At 37.4% G+C, this 26,196-nt stretch overlaps 2 protein-coding genes across 3 annotated transcripts; both read right to left on the bottom strand.

Annotated features, from left to right (window-relative positions):
- Positions 1-1,866: 1,866 nt before the first annotated feature.
- On the bottom strand, positions 1,867-5,376 carry LOC113687424 (putative late blight resistance protein homolog R1B-16). The gene has a single exon (XM_072049730.1). It carries the CDS (start codon positions 5,374-5,376, stop codon positions 1,867-1,869), a length of 3,510 nt encoding a protein of 1,169 aa, XP_071905831.1.
- Positions 5,377-12,336: 6,960 nt separating this feature from the next.
- Positions 12,337-16,810, bottom strand: LOC113688566 (putative late blight resistance protein homolog R1A-3). Of its 2 annotated transcripts, none has more exons than XM_027206425.2 (2): positions 12,856-16,809; positions 12,337-12,742 (listed from the first exon to the last, which is right to left on the bottom strand). In XM_027206425.2, the coding sequence occupies exon 1, from the start codon at positions 16,635-16,637 to the stop codon at positions 12,876-12,878; it is 3,762 nt and encodes a 1,253-aa protein (XP_027062226.1). In that variant the 5' UTR covers positions 16,638-16,809; the 3' UTR covers positions 12,337-12,742; positions 12,856-12,875. The 2 variants fall into 2 exon arrangements, with proteins under 2 accessions (XP_027062226.1, XP_027062227.1); XM_027206426.2 differs by having other exon boundaries at positions 12,691-12,798; positions 12,856-16,810.
- Between the last annotated feature and the right edge of the window lie 9,386 nt (positions 16,811-26,196).

Below are 26,196 nucleotides of genomic sequence, written 5' to 3'. Positions count from 1 at the left end.
GGCGCACGAACTGTCCTAGAAAGCCTCGCTAGATCAGGTCCTCGATTTGCTTGCGCAGGGCCCAGCACCCCTCCGTGTCGTGCCCGACATCACGGTGGAAGGCACAGTACCTATCCTGGTTCCTCTTGTTCTGGGGCGTCCCCATCTTAGGCGGCCGATCTCCCAGGCCCTCCGCCTCCATGACGGCCAGGACCTGGGCTCGGGGTCGAGTCAGGGGGGTGTAGGTCTTCTCTGGGAGGGGCGGCAGAGCAGGGCCCTTCTCCTTCGAGAGTCGGTCGAAGACGTTTTTCTTGGACGGGACGTCCTTGCCCTCTGAGGGGTTTGCCCGACCTTTCCGATCTCCGAGCTCCCGATCTGATTCTTTCTTCAGACGACCTGCCTCTTCCGCATTAGCGGCCTCATGCGCCCTGCGTAAGAGCTCCTCCAGGTCCACGGGAGGCTTCTTGGCCAGGTCATAGAAGAGTTCCTCTACCCTGAGCCCATTTGTGAAGGCGGCCATTACCACTTTCTCGTCTTTATCCCTGACCTGCAAGCTCTCCGCATTGAAGCGGGTCATGAAATTTTTCAGCGACTCGTCGGGCCTTTGCCTGATGGACATCAGGTGGGTTGCGTTCCTCGCGTAGACCTTCGAGGAGACGAACTGGGCTGCAAACTGCCGAGCCAACTCGGGGAAACTCCTTATGGACCCCGGTTTCAACCCCTGGAACCAGAGCCGCGCCTTCCCCTTTAGGAACATGGGGAAGGTCTTGCAGCGGACCTCATCCGCGGCGGTTTGCAGGCGCATGTGCGTCAAGAAGATCGAAAGGTGGTCCTCCGGGTCTGTGGAGGCATCGTACATCTCGATGCTCGGAATCTTAAACCTCCGGGGTAGCGGGTAGTCCTCTATCTCCCGGGTAAAGGGCGAGGAGGCGTAGTTGTCCTCGTATGGTCGCGGCCGCAAGATCTGCTCGAGCTCGTTTTGGACAGGCTTCAAGCGGAGGGGGTCGCGCGATCGGCTCCTGATAGACCGAGAGGGAGGACGGCCCAACCCATTCCGACCAGGCTTCCTCGGGGAGGGGTTCCTCCTCCTACTCCCCACGGACCTGTCGCGAGAGTACCCCTCGCTGTCTCCGATTACCGAGGCTCGTGGGCGAGGTGGAGTCCGTGGTCGTTTTCTCTTGGGGAGCTGTTCTCGTGACTCTCCCTCGGAGGGGTCAGGGGGTGACCCCTTCTCCTTCCCCTTGGCCTTGGAGGTCTGCGCACCCCCAGCCCCTTCTCCCTCCTTCGCCTGCCGGATTATATCTTCCAGCATGGGGAGGTTCTCCGTCACAAACTGGAAGATCTGCTGCCTGCGCTCCCCTGAAAGGGCTGAGCCTCCGGCGCCCCGAGACGCCTCGGCTTCCTTTTGCTGGGATCCTTCACCGCCCCCCGGGCCGATGCTTTCTACCGTGCGCCTGGATCGCGTCCTAGCCATCAGCACAATCTTACTTACCTTACGTTTCCCACAGACGGCGCCAACTGAAGAAGCACGGAACTTCCCCTAGGAGAGCTGACCTGATCAGCTCGGGGTGCTGATGGAAGAGCTATTCCCAAGCCTGCAAAACAAACAAAGATGGACTGAAGAAGGGGGGCCCGAGGGTTGTCCCCGAGGGCACTCCGACGGCCAAGTTAGTTCTCCGGTGAGTAGGGTTCACGGGGAGTGGTAACAGCCGGGGGTAATTGGCCTATAGTGAGCGTACCTTGTACAGTGAAGGTGTGTTATTATTTATACCTATGAAGGAGTCCGACCTCCGCACGTTTCGGGACTTGCCCAGGATAGCCCATATCCCGCACTCAGGGGGATTGCCCCCGACCTCTTCGGGATGGACCTGCGCCCCTCCAGGAGCCCTAGCAGCGAGGCCCAGGCCGGCTGCCGGGGGCCCAGGGCCGAAGCCCAGCTCGGCCTTGTCCGGGCTGCCACGTGTCCAGGCCCAGAACGGGGCCACTGCAGGTAGATTTCCAATTGCTGACATTTTGCTCCATGGCAAGCGAAAATAAGACGGTCAATTTTTTAATAGTCAAAGGAAATTGGAAATCTAGTTGATATCGGTCACCGCCGTAAACAAAGCAACTCAGACTGAGTGATTCCAAATGACTTAGACAATCCACTGCTACATGATATTCACAGCCCTTATCGAGATAAAGAGAGCATCTCAGCTTGCGGATATTTGGAAACTTTCTCAACAGCTTGTTGATGTTCTTCCGAGGATTGAGGCTTAGACAGGACAAGATATCTAAGTCACACAACTGTGAAGAGTTGTCAAGGTTGTTCTCAGGGAATCTAAAATGATAATTCTTATCGACCTCGTTCATTAGTTGTAAATGCCTTAATTTCTTCAGATTCCATATAGTATCTGGCAATGAAACTGAACCATGACTCCTAGAATTTCGCCAAATCAAAGTTTCCAAGTTCGTGAGATAACTTATTGATGCTGGGATAGGACTACCATTACCTAGAATTGCCAAGTACCTCAAGTGAACAAGCAGTTCTAGTTCTCTAGGAAAGATGCCTCCTAGTTTAATTTGGCTCAAATCTAACACTTTGACAAGTTTTATGATGTGAAAAATGAATCGAAGGTCAAAACAACTTCTACTGTCTTCATCGTGACTGAATAATAATAGACTGCGTATGGCAGGAGAAAATAACCTCAAGTTGTCCAAGTGCTCGACCTTAGAATCAATGCATAAGCGGCGTAGGTAGAATGGCACATTGATATCAGATAGTTTATCATCCCTGCGTACCAGCCGCGAAAAGTTTTCTTCTTTGGCTTTTGTCACGCAAAACTCATACAACAAATCGTGAATGCGACAGGCTTTGACCCCATCAATGGATCTTGGTTTGGAAACTGTGACTAAGCTTCTGATAATAAGTTCCATCAGGTAATCATTTGCCACATCCTCTGATCTCTTGGGATGAGTTTTTTGAACAAAACCTTCAGCGACCCATAGAGAAATCAACCTCTTGGTATTGTGTTCATGGTCTTCTGGAAAGGCTCCAAAATAAAGAAAACATGCCTTCAAAGTATCAGGTAAATGTTTGTAACTCAGCTCTAATGTAGCGGTACATTGTTCCGTACTAGAAACATTCCTTGAACTTAAACCTTCCACAGCTTCTTTCCAATCATGTCGGTCCATCCTTGAGAGAATTCCGGCAAGAATGACAACCGTAAGAGGTAGTCCTTGACACATTTCAACGACTTGCTGTCGAATTTCACATAGTTCTGGAGGAGCCAAATCTTGTCCAGGATATAACTTCCCTTTTAGCAAATCCCAGCTCTCATTAGGAGCGAGTTGACGAAGAGAATATGGTTTATGGTCGAGTTTGTCTTGGGAAGCAACACCACGGAGCCGACTTGTCAAGATAACTCTACTTCCATTTCCATCATCAGGGAATGAGGCTTCCAATCCGTTCCATGCATCAATGTCCCATTTATCGTCCAAAACAATGAGATATCTGTTTTTCAGCAAACGTCTTTTGACTTGAAGAGCCAGATCTTCTTCACCCATCTTAAAAACATCCTCAGGAAGCTTGGACTCAATACAAGTCAAAATTTGAAGCAACAGATTTCTCTTGTGATATATTTGAGAAACAGTACACCAAGAACGCTCATAAAAATGGGACTTCACTGAAGAATCATTGTACACTTTTCTAGCCAAAGTTGTCTTACCGCATCCCGGCATACCCACAATGGAAACAATTTTCACTTGGCGTGATCCATTTCTGAGTCCATTGATTATCGATGCCGTCTCATCCTCGAATCCCACCACCACATCATTGACTATTGGCTTACTTCCTTCTTGTGGCATGTGATTGAATCTCTTCGTTAGTTCCTTTACTTCTCCACCAAGTCTTTCGCTACCACAAATCTTCAAGGCTGCAGCTTTAATGATGTTCATTTCTTCTAAAATGGAATGAATGGACATTGAAGAAGAATCAAAGATATTTCCAGTTATTAAGGAGTCAATAAGAAACTCTATCCTATATGCCACCTCAATAATACGATCCCAAATTGCCTGGACCTCCTCGTCTTCATTGTGCAGCTTCACAATTTTCCTCAGCAAAGAGCGTAAACAAACAAGTTCTTCCTGGACTTTTTCAATTGGATGATCGATCAAAGCAATCGAACCAGCCTCAGAACTTGTCACATCCATCATCGTTTCTAGAAGGGAATCAACAAAGCCCAGTCCATTGGTCTTAGGAAAATTGAATGATGATGATTCTGGACACTTCTCTGTGATTACTGCATCGATGAGCTTAATTATTTCCAATAACTCAGAACACACAATATCCATATCCTTGGCTTGTATGGCGTCTTTGATTGCATTCAGAGAGAGTGGGGAAATAAAATCTCCTCCATAACATTTCACGACTCGAGTAGGATCTCTTACTTTCTCATCGAACTCCTTTGGCTTCTCCTTCAAAATGGTTCTCAAGGAATTTAACCCCTCGTAAAACATTTGCAGCTGACGCAAAATCACAGGACAAGTACCATGCTTTAGTTTCTCCCAAAGATTACACAGGAGGGAATGGAAGAAGTCTCTCAACAGATGTTCATCTGTGTCTCCACGTGATTGTCTTGATAACTTTGAAGCAGCCAGGGCCTGGATACAAGTCTCAAGGACTTGATGTTCAATAGGAATAATCTTCTGCAGCAGTTCCGAAATGCTTTCCACGACATCCTTGGGCGGTCCGAAACCTTTCTTAAACTGGCACTTATAAGAGAGGCGTGCTGCATTGATAGCCACAGCTTCAGTGTGAACCAACAAAGGTCCCAATTCTGTGTTTTGAACACCATACAGTTTGACAAAACGGATGACGTTTTTCATGAACGCCAGCTTCTCTTCAAGGGCTTTAATTAGTCCAACTTCATGTGCCGGCCGAATCCATGACCAATAATTCACTAGATTCTCCAGAAGAGAATCCATGAATTCCATGAGGTCATCTTTTCGAACGAGCGAATTACTGGATTGCTGTGACGAGGAACCCAAGAAAAAGACATACCATTCGCAAATTTCTTGTTCGAAGGATTTAATGTCTTTTTCTAAATCATGGACCGTATCCCAACGCTGATCAGAAGATTGGATCTCCTTTGCCCACTTGGGAATGGCATCTCCAATCCGAACTGCCAGAGCTTCTATGCTTGCATAATGATTATCTGTCTGGTTCTTTTTGTTGTTAAATGGTAATTGCACATCATCGTTGCTGTATTTTCTCGCACACAGAAGAAATGTTCTCAGATATCTTAGCATGCGTTTCAGGTACTTCTGCTGCCCATTTGGAAATTCTGGACAATCGTTCTCCAGCGCTTGCAGATTATCCAAGATGGAAGGAATACAAGTGATACTAGTGGAGGCCATCTAATAAAGGAAGATCAACAAGGGAACCAGAATGTATCGATCTCAATTTAAGAGATGAAACAGTTCTCAAATATGAAAGGAGATAAGAAAGATCAGCAAAACCTCAAAAACAAGGGCTCTCTACCCAACATGACAAATAGTCATGGGATACTTCTTGGATGGTTGAAAGAAAAAAACGACCCCACTGCACATGCGTTAGCTAATCTGTTTCTCAAACAGATCCGCCACCTCTTTTGACCACCATCCTATTGGTTTGCTCGAAGCATGTCTGGTCCCCAGCCATACTTACCCCATTCTTCATCCGAGAACCCTGCCTCCTCTCGACTCTCTTCAGCATTCAAAAGGCGCTTGGCGCCCACAATCAAACTTTGGTTTTCAATATTTTTAACTGTTTAGTTGATTCCCTCCCGGTTAATTAATTTCTAGGGATAATGGAGGTTTCTGACAATTTCACTGAACTTCTCTGTGGTTTTGAAAATTACACATATCTCCCTTAATTTGATAATTTTTGTAACAAAATTTTAAAATAATATTGACTTGGTCAAATTTTAAATTGAATATCCAAAAATGTCCTCATGTAATAAGTTTAAATTTACTTCTCTATAAAATTATAAGATTATCTAATATAATTATAAGAAAAGAATAAATTTTATATACACTGACAGTGTATACACTATCACACCGTTGGATTCATGACATGTGTGCAAAAGTTAAATTTCAAATTCAAATTTTGTATAGTTACCATTTATCCAACGTTGATAGTGTATATACTGTCAGTGTAGAAAAGATTAATCCATAAGAAAAAAATGCCCAATTTTCATGTCCAATTGTTTGAACGGTACAGCATTGATTACGCTCTTAACAATCTTATCATCAGAACATTACAAACAGTGTGTTTGGATACCAAAATTATTCCAAACAATATTTCGCTTGCATCACAAACACATTTTCCAACCTACCTTTTTATATTCTCAATCAACTTTTTATCTCACATATATCATATCATAAAAAGTGCTACAGTAATTATTTTAAATAATATTTTAAGTAATAGTACTAGTATCAGTTGGGTTATAAACAGTAACAATAGACTGGTTATAGTGTCAACATGAGAAACTTTGATGGTTTTCATGGTTAAAGAGTGTTAGTGGCGTAATGGACCAGTGGCAGCTCACCACCATCCCTCTTTTGACCGAGATGGTCTTCCCTCGAATCTCTTCTGCATTCAAAAGGCGATTGGCAAACGCCCACAATCAAACTTTTGTTTTCAATAGTTTTGCCTGTTTAATTGATTCTCACGCGGTTAATTAATTTCTAATTTGTCCCTATTTTCCTTTACGTTTTCTGAAGCACTTGAGGGCGTTCATTGATCCGTTTAGGTTTGGATATGTTAGATTTTTTATTAAAAAAATATATATGGTAGCAATAAGATAAAAAAAATGATTTAAAAATATATTTACGAAAAATAATATTCCTTTTTTAGAAAAACACAATTCAAACACAACATAAGTCTTCCAATTTCTTCAAGATTTTGCTCCCCTCCCTTTTGTTTTACTCTCTTAAAATTCCTGCAACATTGGTTTAGTGGGTTCTCATTAAAAAAATTAATTTTTAACAATTTTTTAAATTTGATTTACTTATAACTTTTTAGAAATTGAAAACTGCAAAAGTAGGGCCAGTTAGATAGCTCCAAATTTGCTTAAAACTTTTTAGAAATTGAAACCTGAAAAAGTAGGGCCAGTTAGGGAGTGAAGCTAATCTCTAAATACATAAAGCGCCGAAGGGTTGGGAATAGTGATTTTCGCTGGTTTCTTTGTAATTTGAGTGTTGATTTTGTCCACATTTGTCTTTTTCAGTGTGATGGAACTCATTGTGGGGTCATCTCTGTTTCATGTTTGTCGGCCATAAGTTCTGAATTTTGGTGGCCCTATTCCAATTTTACCCTTTTGTGCTAGTTTCGCTGTTATTTCTCTACAGATTTTGGCCTTTTTGGTCTTTTTATTGCAAATAGTAATTTTAGTGGTTAGGTCGCTGCCTGCTTCATATGTCTACCCAGATTTCTTCGGGCCTCTCACGTTTTTTGCAAGAATTTTTTGGGTCTGCCACCTTACGCTAGCCCGCTATGTTTGGGTTTCAGACACAAGAAAAATACCACTATATCCATCCATGTGTAGCTAAAAACATATGACACGCAAACAAAAGAACAACTTTAGCTGCCAAATTATTCTTCACAAGTTAAATAGTACCAACAACAAACAATTAAAAAAATTGATACAATTTACACATTACTAATCAATACTAAATATTACAAAAATCAACACAACCTAGAATAATACACCTCAAATTATGCTATCGTACACACTAAGAAATCCTTTAATTAATCCACTCTCACAACTTTCACTAGCATAAAATTAATCAGAACCAATAATCAAATCACAATTAGACAAATCATAAATATACTGTAAACACTAAAAAAACCAAAAAATTAAAAATGCAAAACAATTAACCACTCTACCAATAGAAAAGCATATCAAAATCATAATCATTCAAAATAATACAAAATATGACAAATTCATACTACATTATAAAAATTATGTTACAAATCTTTACACATGTTCCAATATAAAATACATGTACATATAATTAATAAACAAACAAAGGAGGGTTGGGTTGGATGGTTAGATGAGAGGAATGATAAGTAATAGATTTTAAATCTAAAATCTTCCACTTATAAAAAATAATAAAAAAAAAACTTATTATACCTAGGGCTGCAAACAAGCCGAATCGAATCAAGTTTTGGTCTAATCGAGTCAAGTCTCGACATAATTTTATTGAACTTGAACTCGAGCTCAAACTCGACGAGTTGACAATTTCAAGCTCGAGCTCGAAAAAAATAAAAAATAATTATTTTATTTTTTAAAAAATAAATAAAATAATATTTTTTTCTTAATAAATAATAAAATATTAAGGATATATATGTAATTTTACTATTAAAATTTAAAAAATATAATATATATATACTTAAAATAAAAAATATATATATATATATATACTCGAGCTCGCGAGCCGGCTCGCGAGTTAACAAGCTTAATATTTTGAGCTCGATTTCGACTCGAGCCGCTCGCGAGCGGTTCAATTCGTTTGCAGCACTAATTATACCCCAAAAACACACCCAAAAAAAAAGTATAATATGAGCACCCCGCGACCCCGGGGGACCAATGCCCAGTACTATATCAAGCATGCAATGCATTGGTTCAAGCCAAGCAATGATTGACTAGTACTTAATAATAGTAAACTAACACTTGAATAATATTTATGATGACCAGATTAGTTGAATAATATTAAAATAACACTTGAAATATTATTTGAAATAATTATTGTGACACTTCTGGTGATATAATATATGTAAGATAAAAATTATTTGTTAAAAAGATAAAAAAGTTAATTGGGAATTGTAATTGTGATACAGGCAAAATAGTATTTGTGGAAAATTTTGCTATCAAACACAATAATTTGTATAAACTATTACAATTCAATTTCAAGTATGGTGTTTTCTAACAAATAGAAGTTTTAATGCTTTGAACTGTATTGATTGCCATGTTTATTGCGTATTTGCCTTGCCATCAAACAACTGCTTTTCACATTGAGAGCCGTCTACAATCGCTTTAAGTAAAATTGGTAAGCACCACAATCTCCAATTTTAGTCCTTTGTTTTTAGATGAAGTTTGTCAATACCTACGTTAACTATAAGTTTCATTTTCATAATTTCAGTTTACGACTCCTCTATGATAACTAGTAGTAAGTAGGGCACCACTATTTAAGATTAGATTAGATAACCTCGGAATTAATTATTAGTATTTATTCTGATAATTTTGGTGGTTGTTCATTGTAATGTTGTTGAATGGAATTCCATATGTAGTGATAATTTCAGCATTGCTGCGGCTGTCTAACCAATCAAAAATGGCTCCCTTTATTCGTTAAAAGTTTGAAACGTTTGAATTTGGCAATCGCAAAAACTTTTTGTCAGCTCAATCGTTTTAGCGTTTGTTATACTTTCAATTTCCACACAGCTCATGCACTGGAAAACAGAGGAGCCACATGTCTCAGTCAAAATTAAATTTATTTCACGTGGCAACCAGTAATAGTCCTAAAGTTGTGGGGGCACTACTAAAATAATTGCAAAGAAACGTCATGAAAGTCTTCAAAAGGGGTCCAGTGTCAGTCTCATCCTTTTTTTTTTTAAAGCAAATTTGCGTGGATTCAATTAGATCACATGTATTTGGAACCATGACAGAACATATATTTGGAACCAAAGTTTGCTCGCAAAATTTTTTAAAATCGTTCAACAATATAGTTCTCACGTCAACAATGTGACATCAGTTTCATCTTGGTCATCTTTCCAGCTCGCTAAGGAAACATATTAACACAGTAGCCTTCCTCCGAGGAGTAGGAGTTAGTTATTTTGGCAAAAAGAATCTATGTTTCTCAAGGGGAAAGCATTCTTACAACTCATACCATGCTTTCGGGAATCACTCGTACTATTTACATCTCAATTAACGGAAGCAAAAGCAAGATATTGTCGGCAGCAAATTTATAAGTTCTTTGAATTATATCCTTTTCCTTTGCAGCCATGGGTTACATCTTGATGTCACTACATCCTCCATTTTTGAAAAGTTTTAGCATCAATCTTCATTCTTGGGTGCCATATTGGAATAACTCCACTAATGTCATTCATTGCATTGCTACTAGTATATAGGGGTACGTGAGTTGCATGTTGAAGTACTAGCAATGACCTAACCGATTCAATCAGAGAGAGACCTTCAGCTAACTATGCATTTCCATCAAAGACGTAGGGTAGGGTGAGAATGAATTCAGGCCACAGAGTTTGAATTTCAGTGCAATTTCTTTGGACCCTCAAATTATTGGAGTCGACAATTTGCACCCTAAACTGCTAAAAATTGTCGCCAAAGTAAAAGTTTAGAGTGTGAACTATCACATCCAAATCGCTCAAAATAAAAGTTTAGATTGTGAACCACAAGTTCGAAATATGGGGAAAATAAGATTAATTCTGGTTTGTAAGAGCTCAATTTGAACAAGTTATCAAGCATTGGGTTTGTACCCTATCTATTTCTCAAAGGTCTGTCCAGTATCAAAAAACACATTAAATCTTTACCACCAAGGTTGTTGGTCTGCATTTATTCTAGATGCCACGTCCTCAAGCAGTACCACCAAGGTGTGCATTTTCCTCATGTTGTTGTTGTTGTTTTTATTTTTCTTAATATATCTAGCAAGATTTTATGTAGACAACATTAATATTCTGAACTGAACCAGATTAGGCACAATTTTACTGCAATTGATTAAGACTGATATATGTGTTTTGATGGGATGTGGTTCCTTAATCCAGTTGGATGTCCATATCCATGATCTGGAAATGAACGTCCAAAGGGCTTATGACTTACCACTCTTAGTTCTGTCATTAACATTTACAGGCAAAAGTGATAGTTAACTTTATCAAACTTGTAAGGCCTGGCCAATGCCCAACGAGGTAACAAAATTTGAAGGATTATTTATGAGTTGAATGTCATGTGTAAATATATTATAGAGAGCATCTTAAATGTATTGCTTTGGTTAATAAACAGAAAAACTTCGTTGTAATAAAATGCAAGTATTAATGCATAAATAAAATAAAATAGATGGGAAAAGTGTATATTTTGGTTGGTGGCAATTTTAATTGGTTTATATAGGTTTAACTAGTGCTAAATATTTTAAGATAATTTAAAATATCGTTAAATATTAATTTATTAATGAATAAAAGTGAAAGAGAAGAATGTAAAGTGCATTTGGCAGCAATAATAATCTTTATCTTTGTAATACGTCGCACTCAATTTTAAATATTTTTTCCATTTTTAAAATTACATCCCTTTTACTTATATGCAATAATATAAAGTTAAAATAATTTAATAGACTTTTCAATCTCTAAATTTGGGAGAGATAAAATTCAATTAGAGTACCATTTACATGATCATTTCAAGTTATATCTGGCAAATTTACTTAAGTTTTAATCGGATTTCAAAATCTAGTAGTTGGGAGTAGAATTGTAAAAAGAGTGTAGGGAGGAATGGGAGGGTTTTTTTTTTTTTTTGGGTTTCTTCCTTCATTTTGTACAACAATCAATTTTGGTATGTGCTTCTATCAGAAGTTATTTCGTTAACTACCAGAGATCCTTGAAACTTTTAGTTGTTCAAGCAGAGCACTGATATTAAAATATTACCTTCCACAGAGTATTTGGGTACGTTAGGGTGGGAAAAGAACCAATTGGACTCCAAGAAATTACTTCAACTCAGATCAGATGATGCTACTATTAATAGGCCCATGTCCTTCATCATTAATCTTTTATTCTGATTAGGAAGTTGTCTGGGTGATCCCTTTCTTGTTTTGCTGAAGCCTCTGATCTAATCTATTCCAATTTTGATAAGTCGGATCCTGAATTTGTTTTAGTTTTGGTGCACAAGAAATGCATCAAATGCTTAGAGAAAGAGGAACAAAATTTTACAATAACTAGTCCATGGGTCCAGATACCCACTGTCGATAGAAAAAAAAAAACAAAAAAAAAAAGAGGAACAAAATTTTACTTTAGGCTGCAAACCTTTTTGATTATCCAATGTAACAGATATTAATATGCTGGGTTCTTAATTCTGCACCTGCTTGATTATATGATTTAATAAATTGTTATTAGGAGTCGGAAAAGATCAGAAATTGTAAAAGAAGATGATGAAAATGAGCTAATAAAATTGTTGAGTCCTGGTAAATATGAGGCCCGATGGCATGTATTCTATTCCACGAACAAATTTAATTGCATCTATTGGTCGAATATATCTGCCTTTGATATGCAACTCAGCAGTCTTAATTTCGGATAAGGGCGAAACATTCTTGAAATCCTGACTTATTTGAGGAGGCAAAAAAAAACAAAAAAAAGCAGCTTCATTGACTTGAATCTTTAGGAAGAAAACATCAGACTCGGGAAGTGATATATTCCACTACAAGATTCTGTCACAGGGATAACAAGAAACTTGCAAAGAAAACAAACAGATACAACATTCCCAGTTCTGTGTACAGAAGTAAAGGATTAATAAAGAAAAGTAGACTGAAGTGGCTGCCCAACCAAACCAAACACAATGGAAAAGATCAGTCATCCATCATGAAATAAGGATCTTCAGATCAGTATTTCCCCTGCTTAATTGCTCTTCCTGAATTTGGTCCACTGAACTTGTAGAGTTGGGACATTTAGACGCTTCAATTATTTCAAGAGTTGATATATTTTCCAAACAAGAAGGGATCTCCTCCAAAAACTTGCAGCTTGATCTTGATGCTATTAAGAAAAAAAAAAGAAAAACGGTTAAGAAAAAGAACAACTTGATCTTGATGCTAAACAGATACACATAACCCGTAGCAGTACATAAGTGAAGGACTTAAAAAACTTACTTGAGAAGATCAATCGTCCATTATGAGATAAGGATCTTCAGATCGGTATATCCATTGCTTCTTTGCTCTTCCTGAATTTCCTCCAATGAACTGGTACAGTTGGGACATTTAGACACCTCAATTATTTCAAGAGTTGAACTATTTCCCAAACAAGAAGGGATCTCCTGCAATGCATCACAGCTTTCCAACACTAACTTCTGGAGACGAGGAAAATAGTCCTGGTCCTCGTACTCATACTCGGAGGAGGCTGTCCACTTCACAATGTTCAAGGAAGCTAATTTCAAGAAGCGAACATTAGGGAACTTCTCTGCTTCCATTTCCCATATTTCCCCCTCAAAGGCTTCCTCGAGTAATTTGAGCACCTCAAGATTTGGCAGATTTCCAATTGCTGCCATTTTTCTCCACGGCATGCCAAAATAAGTCAGGGTCAACCTTTTAATACTCAAAGGAAATTGGAAATCTATATGAAATTGCTGATAACCGTATAGGACGCGACTCAGACTGAGTGATTCCAACTGACTTAGACAATCCATTGCTACATGATGTTCAACATCTGGCTTGAGATTGACAGAGCATCTCAGTTTGCGGATATTTGGAAACTTTCTCAACAGCTTGCTGATGTTTTCCTCAGGATCGAGAGACAAACAGGCCAAGAAATCTAAGTCACGCAACTGTGACGAATTGTCAAGATTGTCGCTAGGGAAGAAGAAACAATAATACTTATGGCCCTCACTGATTAGTTCTAAATGCCTTAGTTTTTTCAGGTTCCATATGGTATCTGGTAGTGAAACTGAACAATGAAATGAAGAATTTCGCCAAATCAAAGTTTCTAAATTCGGGAGATTGCATATTGATGGTGGGAGATCGAGTTTACCTTGACCTAGAATCGCCAAGTAGCGCAAGTGAACAAGCAGTTCTAACTCTCTAGGAAAGGGGTCGAGTCCAATTTGGCTCAAATCTAACACTGTAACAAGTTTGATGATGTGAAAAATGAACCTAAAATCAAAATATACTTCGTTGCCCATGCCACTACTTAAGAATAATAGACGGCGTATGGCAGGAGCAAATAACCCTAACTTGTCAAAGTGCTCAGGATTAGAATCAATGCATAAACGGCGTAGGTAGCATGGCACATTGATATCAGATAGTTTATCATCCCTACGTACCAGCCGCGAAAAGTTTTCTTCTTTGGCTTTTGTCACGCAAAACTCATATAACAAATCGTGAATGCGACAAGCTTTGACCCCATCAATGGATCTTGGTTTGGAAACTGTGACTAAGCTTCTGCCAATGAGTTCCATCAGGTAATCATTTGCCACATCCTCCAATCTCTTGGGCTGATTTTTTTGAACAAATCCTTCAGCGACCCATAGAGAAATCAGCCTCTTGGTATTGTGTTCATGGTCTTCTGGAAAGCCTCCGAAATAAAGAAAACATGCCTTCAAAGTATCAGGTAAATGTTTGTAACTCAGCTCTAATGTAGCGGTACACTGTTCCGTACTAGAAACATTCCTTGAACTTAAACCTTCCACAGCTTCTTTCCAACCATATCGATCCATCCTTGAGAGAATTCCGGCAAGAATGACAACCGTAAGAGGTAGTCCTTGACACATTTCCACGACTTGCTGTCGAATTTCACATAGTTCTGGAGGAGCCAAATCTTGTCCAGGATATAACTTCCCTTTTAGCAAATCCCAGGTCTCATTAGGAGTGAGTTGAGGAAGAGAATACGGTTCATGGTCAAGTTTGTCTTGCGGAGCAACACCACGGAGCCGACTTGTCAAGATAACTCTACTTCCATTTCCATCATCAGGGAATGAGGCTTCCAATCCGTTCCATGCATCAATGTCCCATACATCGTCCAAAACAATGAGATATCTGTTTTTCAGCAAATGTCTTTTGACTTGAAGAGCCAGATCTTCTTCACCCATCTTAAAAACATCCTCAGGAAGCTTGGACTCAATACAAGTCAAAATTTGAAGCAACAGATTTCTCTTTTGATATATTTGAGAAACAGTACACCAAGCACGCTCATAAAAATGGGACTTCACTGAAGAATCATTGTACACTTTTCTAGCCAAAGTTGTCTTACCGCATCCCGGCATACCCACAATGGAAACAATTCTCACTTGGCGTGATCCATTTCTGAGTTGATTGATTATCGATGCCGTCTCATCCTCGAATCCCACCACCACATCATTGACTATTGGCTTACTTCCTTCTTGTGGCATGTGATTGAATCTCTTCGTTACTTCCTTAACTTTTCCACCAAGTCTTTCGCTATCACAAATCTTCAAGGCCGCAGCTTTAATGATGTTCATTTCTTCTAAAATGGAATGAATGGACATTGAAGAAGAATCTAAGATATTTCCAGTTATTAAGGAGTCAATAAGAAACTCTATCCTATATGCCACCCCAACAATACGATTCCAAATTGCCTGGACGTCCTCGTCTTCGTTGTGCAGCTCCACAATTTTCCTCAGCAAAGAGCGTAAACAATCAAGTTCTTCCAGGACTTTTTGAATTGGATGATCGATCAAAGCAATCGAACCAGCCTCAGAACTCGTCACATCCATCATCTTTTCTAGAAGGGAATCAACAAAGCCCAATCCATTGGTCTTGGGAAAATTGAATGATGATGATTCTGGACACTTCTCTGTGATTTTTGCATCAATGAGCTTAATTATTCCCAACAACTCACTACACACAAGATCCATATCCTTGGCTTGTATAGCGTCTTTGATTGCATTCAGAGAGAGAGGGGAAATAAAATCTCCTCCATAACAGTTCACGACTCGGGTTGGATCTCTTACTTTCTCATCAAACATCTTTGGCTTATCAACGAGAATGGTTCTCAAGGAATTTAGCCCCTCGTAAAACATTTGTAGTTGCTGCAAAATCACAGGACAAGTACCATGCTTTAGTGTCTCCCAAAGATTACACGAGAGAGAATTGAAGAAGTCTCTCAACAGATGCTCTTCTGCGTCTCCATATGATTGTCTTGATAACTTTGAAGCAGTCAGGGCCTGGATACAAGTCTCAAGGACTTGCGGTTCAACAGGAACAATCTTCTGCAGCAGTTCCGAAATGCTTTCCTCGACATCCTTGGGCGGTCCGAAACCCTTCTTAAACTGGCACTTGTAAGAGAGGCGTGCTGCATTGATAGCCACAGCTTCAGTGTGAACCAACAAAGGTCCCAATTCTGTGTTTTCAACACCATACAGTTTGATAAAACGGATGAAGTTTTTCATGAACGCCAGCTTCTCTTCAAGGGCTTTAATTAGTCCAACTTCATGTGCCGGCCACATCCATGACCAATAATTCACTAGATTCTCCAGAAGAGAATCCATGAATTCCATGAGGTCATCTTGTCGAACGACCGAATTAGTGGACTGCTGTGACGAGGAACCCAAGAAAAAGGCATACCATTCGCAAATTTCTTGTTCGAAGGATTTAATGTCTTTTTCTAAATCATGGACCGCATCCCAAGGCTGATCAGAAGATGGGATCTCCTTTGCCCACTTGGGAATGGCATCTCCAATCCGAACTGCCAGAGCTTCTAGGCTTGCATAATGATTATCTGCCTGGTTCATTTTGTTGTCAAATGGTAATTGCACATCATCGTTGCTGTATTTTCTCGCACACAGAAGAAATGTTCTCAGATATCTTAGCATGCGTTTCAGGTACTTCTGCTGCCCATCTGGAAATTCTGGACAATCGTTCTCCAGCGCTTGCAGATCATCCAATATGGAAGAAATACAAGTGACACTAGTGGAGGCCATCTAATAAAAGGAAGATTAACAAGGGAACCAGAAGGTATCGATCTCAATTTTAGAGATGAAACAGTTCTCAAATATGAAAGGAGATAAGATAGATCTGCAAAACCTCAAAAACAAGTGCTCTCTTCTACAAGAGTTTTAGTGGCGTAATGCACCACAGCTGGCAGCATGTTCGTTTAGTACCCCTGTGGCAGGTCAGCACATACGTGATAATATATTATTTGGAATGATTAACTAGTACTTAATAATTATATTAAACTAACATTTGAATAATATTTATGATGACCAGATTATTTGAATAATATTAAAATAACACTTGAAATGTTATTTGAAATAATTATTGTGGTAATTCTGGTGATATAATATATGTAAGATAAAAAATATTTGTTAAAAAGATAAAAAGTTAATTGAGAATTGTAATTGTGATAAAAGCAAAATAATATTTGTGAAAAAATTTGCTATCAAGCACAATAGAAGTTTTAATGCTTTGTATAAACTATTACAATTCAATTTCTAGTATGGTGTTTTCTAACAAATAGAGAAGTTTTAATGCTTTGAACTCTATTGATTGCCATGTTAATTGCGTATTTGCCTTGCCATCAAACACCGGCTTTTCACATTGAAATTGGTAAGCACCGCAATCTCCAATTTCACTCCTATGTTTTTTAGATGAAGTTTATCAATACCTACGTTAACTATAAGTTTCATTTTTATAATTTCAGTTGGTGACCCTTTTATGATAACTAGAAGGAAGTAGGGTACCCCTGTTTAAGATTAGATTAGATTACCTTGGAATTAATTATTAGTATTTATTCTGATAATTTTGGTGGTTGTTAATTGTAATTCTGTTGAATGGAAATCCATATGTACTGATAAATATTATTATGGGTTACTTGTAATTATATTTTGAAAAATACACGATTCAGCATTCCTGCGGCTGTCTAACCAATCAAAAATGGCTCCCTTTAATCATTAAAATTTTGAAACGTTTGGGGCCGTTTACAATTCGGTCAATCGCAAAAAACTTTCTGTCAGCTCAATTCAATTTTCAAACAGAGGAATCACACCTCTCAATCAAAACTAAAATTATTTCACGTGGCAACCAGTAATGGTCCTAAAGTTGTCGGGCACTACCAAAATAATTGCAAAGAAACGTCATGAAAGTACTCAAAAGGGGTCAAAACGTCATTAATTGCCACTCTCATCTTCTTTATTTTTTTTCAAAGCAAATTTGTGTACAAATGTGACTGTTAAAAAATACACATAAAGCAAGAAGTCTTTAACGTGATTTTTTTGGTAATGGTATAGTACAACTCCTTTTTCTTTTGATTTATAAGCGGTATTTTTGGGTGCCTGTTTCACAACAAAGAATAGTTAATTACTGGATATAAACATTGAAAGAACTCTTTGCATTTTGCCTGGAGAACTGGGATTACGTGCTTTCATACGTTGGCGAGTGTAAAAACCATATTTGTACTGCCCGGAACACTTCCCTGAAAAATAATAATATTTGTTGCACTCATGAGATTAGATTTGGATCTCCTGTTTCCATGGCTAGGGAAGCTACTTTAATAAGATCATATAAGCTGCAAACAACAGCTAATATATGTATGATATTCATACGAAGGTAGACTATATATAGTCAAGGCAATTCCGGCCCAAAAGCTAGCTAAACCTCGTCTTCTCAGGGCGTATGATGGGCCCTCCGTAACTCGCCGACCTTGGCATCCTTGTCCCTAGTCTTTGGTCAACATTAGTGACTTGCCCAATGAAAGAGACCACATCCTATTCCTAATTGTAATGTGACTTGCCCAATGAAAATAATATTTGTGGTTCGATTTAGATCACCTTTATGTATATTTTTTAACAGTCACGTCTGAAATTAAAAATTGCTAGTAGAGTTTCTTATATATTGTTCAACAACATAATTCTCACATCAATGGTGATTTCAGTTTCATCTTGGTCATCTTTCCAGCTCGCTAAAGAAACAAATTAATATAGTAGCCTTCCTCCGCGGACAAGGAGTTACTTTGGCAAAAACAACTATGTTGCTCTTACAACTCATGCCATGCTTTCGGGAATCACTCGTACTATTTACATCTCAATTAACCGAAGCAAAAGCAAGATATTGTCGGCAGCAGATTTTTATGATCTTTGAATTATTTCCTTTTCCTTCACATCCATGGGTTACATCTTGATGTCACTACGTCCTCCATTTTTGAAAAGTTTTAGCATCAATCAAAAGTATTTATTCCGGTGATACTCGTGCCAAAAATATTTTTAAAGGGTGATATTCAAAACAATCAATTAATGAATGGAATCTATTGAGTATCACTTGAGTTTCTTAGTCTATTTAATTGAGTATCAATTATTATTTGATAATCTAATACTAATCTTTTGATCGGGAATTGAAAAAAAAATCACCTTGAAAATCTAAGCTAACTTGATATGTCTAATAATTTTTATATGTCCTAATCCTATATTAGTTTCAATTATTTTACATGACTTAGAATGGCTAACTTTTGTAAACTTTAATCCTAATTACATAATGACATTTGTATCTCTATGTCCACATTAAAGCGTACACATAAACTATGTGGATGCATTTTCTTATGTTCAAAGATATTAGGTAGACATTAACAAATTCAAATATTAGGGTAGAGGTGCTTTTTTTTTTTGTTCCACCATTGATCAATATCTAAGTTTGTCCAAAAATATTAATAGAGACAAAAAATTATGCTACACCAATATGCAAACTCATTTTATTATTTTTTGAACTTCCAATTTTATTCTTATGAAAACTAATTTTTATCTTAATTACATAAATCACATTTTGCCAACACTCATAGCTATCGCCCCCTACTCTCTCTCTCTCTGTTTTTTTTTTTTTTTTGATAAAACTCATAACCACTTTAAGTATTGTAACTGCCAAATTACTATAACCATATAAATCAAAATTCTTAATAAATTTACATAAATTGTATTGATGTGAAAAATCTAAACTATAAGTGTGCCCTTAACACTAGTAATTAATCAAATGAATGCGCCCTGTTAGTTTCTCTGTGTTTTCTTAACATGTAGTAAAATTTATTCTCAACAATGTCAAGGTCATCTAGAATTGCTTTAGATAGATGGGGTTTTCCTAGTTTTCTTAGGGGTAGATATGAAAGGTAGCTTTGTTTAATCTGTCAGGCAGTCTGGATGTAAGATATTGTTCATTTCTATGTATTTTTTATTTCTCATAATAAAAGTTGGGTTGGCATCCCACCCTGTGTATGGGGTTTGAAAAAAAAAAAAGGTCATCTAGAATTGGATTCCAATGAAGCACTACAGATTTAATTTTTACGCACGGATTAATTTCACCTGGTCACATCCACATTTCTAGGATGAGGCACCATCAATGGGCTGATACACAATTATGGATTACTTTTAAGAAAGTGTGAGAAAGTTCATTGGGAGATTCGGCAAGCAATACCGGTTTGACAAAATGGCGATGTTACTTTTATAATTCAAGTTCCACGATTGTCATTTTGTGTATTGTCGTTGCTAATTTCATGAGTTAGACGGACGAAATTGTTCGTGTAATTAAATTAGCTAGGGATACTATTGACCAGTAAATATTCACCTGAGAAACAAGACGAAGTTTGTTAGGTTAAAACATGACACATAATGAATGGGGCCTTGCATGTCCTCCCTCTCATCGTCTGTACCTTTCTATGCCTGAAATTTCCTGCCAATATTTTATGAGTTTATCAAATATATATTGACGGTATACACACTATCACCCTTAAATACATGTCACATATATAAAAAATGATAAATTAACTGTAATGATTAGATATGAGATACAAATATGGTAAAATATTCCTCATATGTATGTCATGGATATTTGAGACTTTCAATAAAAAAAATTTTTGTTACTAAAATAACATCGTATCATAGTGTGCTAATTATTTTAGAACCGTTTTACACGTAAACTGAATTTAATTTAAACTATACAATATATTATACATGTATGTGATTTTCATTTAATTGTTGGATCTCATTTTTATGAACAATCTCCCAAGGAAAAAAGTCCATATCATACTGATTTTCTTGTATTAATTGTTATACTAATTTTCTCATTTTTATTGTTATATTATTTTTGCTTGGGCTTTAACTCTTATTAATTCTTGTGTCCTAGATGTAAATTTATTAAAACTTTATCATCTTATTATATTTATAGGTGTTAAATTATAAAAATTGTGATATATAAACAAGTGGTATTCTATTTATAACTAGAAAGATTTGTTGTTATTGTTATCCAAACTTTCAAAACTTTTTAAAAATTGAAAATGCTTAAAAACTTATAATATGACAAAATTTTATTACATATTTTACAAGGTTATGTGAAAAGTAAAACTATTTTTCACAATGTTTTAAAATATATAAAAACAGAAAATTTTAAAATTATACCTATAATCATGTATTATACAGGTATATTACGAGTACTTATTAACTAAGATACTAAGCTTTAATCATTAATAAAACTTATCATTATTTCAAATAAACTTCCTAATACTAGTCTGAGATAAGTTTTTAAAGTAAAATAGTACATGTGTCCCATAAATCAGTAAGTTTTGATCATTAATCAAATTTACCATATTATCAGTAAGAATTACTATTTATGTATAAAAACTTACTATTACTTGAACTAAACTTACTCTCTAAAAAGTAAGATTGGGATATAAAGTAGTAATTTATTTATTTAAAAAGTAAGTTTAATATTTATTCCAATTTACCTTTTGAGGTATAAAAGTTACTAATTTATTATAGTTAACTTACTATTTTAGATGGGAAACTTACTTCCTTATTTTTAGATGTTATCCTATTTAGATGGATAGATCCAACAAGTAATCAAATGGTCACTAAAATTGTAACAATCAGTTATATCAGATAAAAACTATTTCGTTACCATAACTATCATTACTAAAGCATTGTCCATTTGAATAATACAACATTAATTATGTCTTAATAATCTTTTTATACATCTAGCAGCACTAATTTTGCAACTGGGTTAACCACACCATACTGTCAAATTATTTTGATTAGTCTTACACGTTATATATAATTGCTTATGTCAATGAAGTAGGACTTTAATTTAATTTTGAGATTAACAACAAGAATTCAATCAACAATCCATTTAATAAACTAGTAATAGTTTGTGTACTTTGCACGTGATTATATTAACCCAAATATAACATGTCTTATTTTTTTTGTGAAATTTGAGTGTTTAACTAATAATAAAACATGTTATATTTTCATTAACCAATTATTATTCCAAAGACCATCTAAATATGAAGACAGGTGCCGAACCTGTGTAATAATAAATACCTACTCAAGAAAATTACAAATTTTGTATATAGCGGTGAGTAGGGTCGAATCCACAGGGACTGGGAATAATTCGTTTCTTCTCGAGTTCAGAGTATGAGGGGGTTTTTGATGGGAGGAAAATAAAAAATGAAATAAAACAAACAAAATTCAAAACTAACTCACAAAGCACAATTTACTAAAAATAGCAATTAATAAAAGTTCTACCCAAAGGATCAGCTGTTCAGGTACGGTCCAATTAAATGATCATCGATGCAAAGATATTTCATCCATTCATTATTAGATTGGTTATAGTTATCAACAAGCTCTGACAACCAGTTCTTCCTTACCTTTTCGACAGCCAAGGTACGACCATTGACTGCTTCTCTAACCGGATAACAACCCTAGGTACGACCGTAGGAATTTAATTACCCAATTGCATTAACGCTAGAAGAACCCAACCCTAACAAATAAACACGCTAAGAGGGTTTATTTAAACTAGATCTTACGCTCCCCCATCATAAAGCCAATTATGATGGTTGCCACGAGGTGTTAACTAAATGAACAATTACAGATTCTATTTAATTAACGTGGCAGTAGGCTATTAAATTAAATTAAATACCCGGCCGTTGATATTCAATTAATAAAATACCCATGAACAATTAATTCAGGAAACGCACGAATAGCAATAAACTGGAAGAATTAATGAAGATTCTATTAGATCTCACAGATATTATGGACCGCGCCCTCGCGTCAATTTTTGGGTAGAGAAGAAAATTAGCCGCTCCTCATCGTGCCAATCCCGCGTGATTTAATTGAAATCATTCTATTATTCGACGAAGAATTGGGAAAAGGGAATTAATTGCAGTAACAACAGAGAAGGCCCTGCTTTCATCTTTGCTTTGGAGCCGCAAGTGTACGAACAAAAGCTAACGTAAATTGTGCAAAGTTAAAACAAAAGCCAAGGAGTCAAAGTGTCACAATCGAAAAGCTACAAAAGTCTGCAATCGCCTGACCCCTCTAGAAAAAAAAAATCAAAGCTAATCTATCCCTCCCCTGCGTCCCCTTTTTTGTTGTCTTATATAGCGTCGCAGGGAAAATCCACGCGGAGCAGAGCTCTTCTCTTCATTGGAGTTTTTATGCCGTGTAGCTGGTCCATGTGGACCTAGTTTCCTCATTCTCATTCCCCCGACGTCTGGCCCTTTCTTTTCTTTTTTTTAAATTGAAGCCTCTAAGAGCCAAGTCACGTCTGACCCAATTGACTGAAACAAAAGCTAGCCTTTTGGAGTTTTAATCCCGTGTTCCTCGCGGTTCACGTGGACCGGGGTCCGGCTTTTCGGTAGCGTCCGCCTTTTCTGGTTGGGCCACGCTCTGAGATGAAGGATCTTCTAGAAATTTGCCTCAAGAGATTACTTTTAACGCAAATCATCTGTAATTCATACAAATATGAAATATGAGCAAAACCTCAATACTTAGCACAGTAAGTAGCTAAAATTAGGACAAAATAACAGTGCAAAATGTGCCAAATAACCGCTCTATCAATTCCCCCCACACCTAGACAATGCTTGCCCTCAAACATTTCAGAGCTCAGAAGTACAACCAACAGAGCAGAGGTCATGTAGTAGTCTATACTAATACAAGCATTTCAGATCCCTGACAATATCACCAAAATTAGAACACACCGGACAGATTGTAATTCAAAGAAAATATATGAATACTAGGAACGCTCAAATCAACATCACAGAATTGCATTACCATAGGCTTGCACATTTATCACATCTCCACCACTCAAAAGTGAACTAAATACACAAATCAAAGGGACTTTAATAGGATTGTAATGGGGTTTAGGTAAAAGGCGGGATAAGAAGGTAAAAATAGGGTGTAATGTGTCAAGAGAATGTCCAATATCCACTACATAACCACAATGCTTTACCGGGGCAATTTCTCAAGTAGGGTGTTTCCATTTGCTGTTTTCATTGTGCAAGTGTCGAAAATCGTTTCCTTTTTTTTTTTTTTTTTTTGAAGAGGACGTCTAGCAAGGCGTAGGCACGCACTGGAAGACAGAGTCTTCTGCTCACCAGCTTTTTACCGATTTCTCCCCTTTTTTTTCTTCTTTTTTTTTTTTAATTTTTTTTTCTTGGCTTTTCTTTCGATCTCAGATGTACAGAAACAACACCATACAACATCTTTTTGACAACACTTGCGCCCATAGATCTATTTGCCTTGCACAAGTAATGAATTTCAGACATCCCTTAATGACACAAGGTTGAACAAGAAGGTTTAAAAATTCATGGGTTATCAAACACGGCTAACAAGTAAAAGTAAAGGATAAAAGCTCAAGTTGGTTCACTATTGGAAAATGCGATGAAGGCATGGTTTGTAAAAAGTTAAAGAAGGTCAAATCCTAAATGCCCTTATCATTTCAAATGCATCCAGTTCAACAAAATGTGGTCTTGACATGTATAAAATAGCAAGTTCTAGAATGTCAATACCATGTGCGATACCCACTCAATCAAACAAAAATAGAGCAAACAAGAATAATATGCTCAAGTAAGGCTCAAAAGCTCCCAAAAGTTTCAAGAATGGGTCAAGTCCAGCATATTCAACATTCAACACTATTGTCAAGGAGAAACAAAATGCATAACCAGTATATATAACCACATACCCGTGCACTTTTATTGTGCAATCCATTATAGCAACATGCTTTAGCAGTTAACAAATGTAGGACTAGAGAAGTCAACTAACTACACTTTTTTCTTTTCTTTTTTCTTTCTTTTTTTTCATTTTCCTCCTTTTTTTGTGTTTCTCTTTTTTTTTTTTTCAAAAAACAAAGCAAAAGGAGATAATAATGGAAGCCATCCCCCCACACCTAATACCTACATTGCCCTCAATGTAGAAAAGATGAATGAAGTATAAGGAGAAAAGGAGAGAAACTTCCCTGACCACCGAGAGGGTGCAGTGAGACACTAAGGCAGAGGAGGGTGAGGTGGCAGGAATCCAATGTGAGCAAAGAAAGCTGTCTGATGAGAGAGATAGTGACGGTGGGGAAGGCAGCGACGTGCGATGGATGGCGCGAGGAGGAGAGAGAGAGTTTCTAGCGGCGGTGGACAAAGGGGAAACCTTGGACTAAGACAAAACAAAGAAAATTGAAAAGTAGAAGCTGAAACAATGGAAATTGATAAGACCATACAAGACAAGAAAAGAGAAAAGTAGAAAGTGGGATTAGAGAGGGTCCTGGTCATTCTTTGACTTTCGTTGGCGCAATGGCTGGAAGGCGTGGGCACACCTTGGAAGCTATAGTCTTCTGACCGTCAATTCCAAAACTTCACTGCTTAGGCGTGACCACCTAGCATGGGCATGTCTAACTTCCTGTTTCCTGCCATAAAACAAAAACCCAATAAATGACACTAACACTCAACAAAAAATTTCAAAAATATAAGAAAACTAAAACAAAAGAAGCCTTGGGTTGCCTCCCAAGCAGCGCCTTTCTTTAATGTTTTTGGCTAGACATCGTCATATTTATTCACGGAGGATAAAATCGTGTAGCTCGTTTCAGCGCTTCATCTTCTATGTAGTCTTGATATCCCTCGTAAATAGAGTAATTCTTGAGCACACGAGCTACGGACTTCCATGGATCAATAGATAGCGCCAAACAAACAAGTGATGACCTTAAATCTTCACTCACTCCTCCATCAAGAGCACTTATTGGTCCGAGATATTTTGCCATCATGACTCTTAACTTATTCCTGGCATGAAATTCAAAATCGTCTGGTATAATAAAATCAATCTCACTAACAGGAATTAAAGAATAAGAGTCAGGAAAATATTGATCAAGGAATGGAGGAGATGTCACTGCATTTGGAGATTGTTCACTGGATTCATTCATTTGCACCATTTGATGTTGGGGTCTCAATTCTTGCGCTTCAACTTTCTTTTCAACTGCATCTTTAGATTCTTCTTCTTGAAACTCTTGCAGTACCATATCATTTGTCAGAATAATTGCACTCTCGTCTTCCTCATAGTCGATAATAGTCGGTGAGGGCAATTCTTCATAAACTGGAGAAATCAATTTGCTCATTTTAGATGCCCATTCACGCCTTCCTTCTTTCATCTCTTTACTCATCTTTTGTGTCTCCTGTTGAAGTTGATGTACCTCCTGTTGAATTTGATATGTGTTAGTAGCTATTAATTCAACTATTTTTTCAAGAGACAT

The sequence above is a fragment of the Coffea arabica genome, chromosome 5e, assembly GCF_036785885.1.
Source record: "Coffea arabica cultivar ET-39 chromosome 5e, Coffea Arabica ET-39 HiFi, whole genome shotgun sequence".
NCBI classification, from domain to species: Eukaryota; Viridiplantae; Streptophyta; class Magnoliopsida; order Gentianales; family Rubiaceae; genus Coffea; species Coffea arabica.
The sequence above is the reverse complement of the archived record's forward strand: the minus strand, read 5'-3'. Positions and strand labels throughout refer to the sequence as shown.